Source organism: Carlito syrichta, unplaced genomic scaffold (genome assembly GCF_000164805.1).
Source record: "Carlito syrichta isolate Samal-C Ts95f unplaced genomic scaffold, Tarsius_syrichta-2.0.1 Scaffold316211, whole genome shotgun sequence".
In the NCBI taxonomy this organism is placed as follows: Eukaryota; Metazoa; Chordata; class Mammalia; order Primates; family Tarsiidae; genus Carlito; species Carlito syrichta.
Window position 1 is genome coordinate 858,986 of NW_007260307.1, and position 3,726 is coordinate 862,711.

Below are 3,726 nucleotides of genomic sequence, written 5' to 3' on the forward strand. Positions count from 1 at the left end.
GTGAGACTTCAACTCAAAAAAAAAAAAAGAGAGAGAAAAGAAGATCATACTCTTTCTGTGCAGTCACATTTCCACCGGCTGTGGGTATGCCAAGGTAATGACGCGTCCATGAACACCCAAAAACACAGGCTGGTGCGCTGCTGGATGGCTGGAGGCTCCCGGAGGGTGGAGGCCCAAGGAGGGCATGGAGGGCAAGGAGGCACCATGCCCCACCCCCTAGAGCTTGCCCTACGCATCCCTTCAGGTGTATCCTTTGCAATATCCTTTAGATAAGCCAGTACTTGAAAGGAAATAGTTCCCTGAGTTCTGTGAGACACTCCAGCAAATTAACTGAACCCCAAAGATGGGGCTGTGGGCACCCCAACCTAAAGTGAGCCAGTGAGAAGTCTAAGGCCCAGATTTATGGCTAGTGGGAAGGAAGCGGTGGTCTTGAGGGACTGAGCTCTAAGCCTGTGGGACCTGACACCATCCCCAGGCAGACTTTGTCAGAAGTGAATTGGGGACATCCAGCTGGTGTCCACCACTTGATGCGTGGGAAAACACCCCCACATTTGGTCACAGAAGTCTACTATTTTGATTACTGTGGTGTGAGAGCAGAGGAAAAACACAGTTTGAGAGTTTTTCTCAAACAGATAATTAACATAATCTCCTCGCCTTTAAAATGAAGATGCTAGTTATCGCTATTACTTTTCTATCGACCTTCAAACGTGCCAGATGCCTTACCCCCAACTGTAAGAAACATGGTGGCTCTATACAGGAGGGCATCAGCCACCCCACCCTTTAGGTGCACTGGAATCCCATTGTCCTCCTGGATAAAGAACAAAAACAAGACATCATTAGATGTGCCACTCGCTTGTTTCAAAAAACCAATCATTCATTACAATATGAAATAACTTCTTAAACCCTAGAATTAGATACTTTGAATCTCAAAATTAAAAAGACCTACAGTTTTTTTGATTCTTTCTCTACTCCTACTACTTTTAAAATAAGAACTCCAAAAAAGGACTGGATAAAAAAACGTGGTACATATACACGATGGAATACTACACTGCCACAAAGAAGGACAAAATCATGAACTTTGCAGCAACCTGGATGGACTTAGAGCCTATAATACTGAGTGATCTTTCACAGAAACAACGAACTGAGTATCACATGTTCTCACTCATAAGCAGACCTTGAACAATTATTGTAATACTATGAGAAAAGGAATTGGCAGTAGTGGGAATCTGCCAGGGAAGGGGGACATACCTCATCAACAAGGGTACCTGCATAATGAACATTTGTATAGTTAACCCTGAATTATGCCCCACATCTTTACGATAAAAAATTTAGAAAAAAAACAACAAAATATTGTATACTTGAATTCTTCAAAACACACAGAAGTGATAAATACAAACAGTAATGCATCAAAAAAAAAAGTACTAGGGCCTGGGCAGCAAGACCTCATCTCTACAATAAATCAAAAAATCAGCCGGGCAAGGTAGCACATGCCTGTAATTCCGGCTACTGGGAAGGCTGAGGTGGAAGGATCGCCAGAGCCCAGCAGGTCAAGGCTGCGGTGGCCGGGAGCGGCCACTGCACTCCAGTCTGGGCAACAGAGTGAGACTCCAACTCAAAAAAAAAAAAAGTACTAGAAAAAATATATATGTATTCATATTAGTATGGGTGTTATCCAAGGATTTGCTAAATACATCAAAAAACAAGTATTTACCATTTGCTTATGGTATTTTTTCTTCATTCTGTTGCTTTAATTCAATATTTTACTATAGAAAAGTTTTTTTAAGGTTATATAGTTCCTCAAATATATTTCTTCTTTCTTAATATTCAGAATGTATTTCCCAACCAAGAGCCAGAATGTGTACACTGTTATGTTCTGTTCTGTTGCTGTTAACTCTATGATGCATTTGGAATTTGTTGTAATGTATAGGATGAAAATACAGAATCTCAGTTAATTATTCTCTATGTTGAAAGAGAATTCTTCCCAAATATTCATTAAATAGTAATCCATTAAAAATAAAATAAAATAAGATAGAAACTCCTAGTCAGGCTCTGCGGCTCAGCCTGTAATCCCACACCTTTGGGAGGCTGAGGTGAGTCGACTGCCTGAGCCCGCGGGTTCGAGACCCGCCTGGGCAACTTGGCGAGACCTCATCTCTACAATAAATCAAAAATTAGCCGGGCACGGTAGCGCGTTTGTAGTTCCAGCTACTCAGAAGGCTGAGGCGGAAGGATCGCCGGAGCCCAGCAGGTCGAGGCTGCGGTGGCCGGGAGCGGCCACTGCACTCCAGTCTGGGCGACAGAGTGAGACTCCAACTCAAAAAAAAAAAAATCATCATCACGCTTTAGACTTAGTCACCCAGAACATTTTAACAGGGAGAAGAGATTTTTCGTTTACAATTCTAAATTATATCCCCAGCATCTAGTCTAGCACCTGGCATACAATAGGTATTTAGGATACCTATTAATAAAGTATTTTATTTTTACATAGCATATATGACACAACTTTTTTTAATCACTTGGAATTTTATTTGGGAAAAACCAGAAATCACAACAAAACAAAAAACCACTCATAAAGGTAAACTGCGCATCTCCTCTAAGTCTGCTCCCAAGAGGCAACCACGATCAACAATGTGGTGCACATCCCTACTTTTTAATGTGTATATTGTCATGTCTTCTAAATTTGTACACACATTTATCCTCGCTCCATCTTTTGATAACACAATTATTACAAGCGACAATCTGCAAAATGTTTCGGTACCTGAAACAGCTTTTGTTTCTCTGGAACTTTATTTTCAAAATGCCTGCGAGAAGCAGTGCTGATGGTCCTCTGGGCAACCTGACGAAGAGCCTGCAATGAAAGAACCCTCTCATCAAACAGACTTCGAGCTAAAGAAATCTTCCACACCAACCATTTTCAAGTGTTCCTTTTACAGGAGAAGGAAGCTGAAACTTGAAGCACATCTGATTTGTCAGCAGCAAAGCCACAGACCAGCCCCCAGGTCGATCGATTTGTTGTCCACCTTCTGGTCTTCACAGAACATTCTGAGGTCTCCAAATGCCACATTCCAGAGGCAGTCCATACAGATTCTAACCAAAAAGATCACGCTCTTTACCCGAACTGAACCAGTATCATCTCATAATTCTTGAGGAAAACAGTGACACACGTATGACGAAAATAACGATTAGCCCAAATACCCCCAAGCTCAAAGTTGTCCCCAATACCCGACCTTATCATTAGAAACCAACTGCCTAACAGCCAAATACACCGGCTTGAGTCCTGTTGAATTAAAATGCTTTTTCCGAAGAAATTTATTTTTATTTATTTTTTTGAGAAAGCAGGATTTATTGAGAGGACAGAAAAGCTCCCACTGCGGGAGGGGGGGGGCCCCCCCAAAGAAATTTTTTAATAGGGGGGGCCCCCCCAAAGAAATTTTTTAATAGGGCATAAACCTTTTTTTAAAGAGAGGCTCGTATGACACATCTAGCTGAGCTCAATGATAACCAACAAGCACTCCACTTTCTACAATGAATGACATCGAGAAGCTAAGGAAAACTTCATTAAAAACGACCAAAGAAGAGGAAGGGGAGGCTGGGGTTGGCAGTTGAGGGAAACTGCCAGGGGAGGGAGGGGCACAGCTCATCCACAAGGGCACCTGCATGATCAGTGTTTGTATACCTAACCCTGAAATGTACCCCACATCTTTATTAAAAAAAAAAAAAAAAAAA

The 3,726-nt window shown here is 41.8% G+C and overlaps 1 protein-coding gene across 1 annotated transcript in view; it reads right to left on the bottom strand.

Moving 5' to 3' along the window:
• LOC103276500 (cytochrome c oxidase subunit 7A2, mitochondrial) overlaps positions 1–3,726 on the bottom strand; it is a 5,733-nt gene that overhangs the window by 1,130 nt on the left and 877 nt on the right. The window contains exons 2-3 of the mRNA XM_008073920.1: positions 2,759–2,848; positions 724–808 (exon numbers count right to left, since the gene is read on the bottom strand). Of these exons, the coding sequence (XP_008072111.1) occupies positions 724–808; positions 2,759–2,848 (175 nt within the window). The remainder of the gene's footprint in view (positions 1–723; positions 809–2,758; positions 2,849–3,726) is intronic.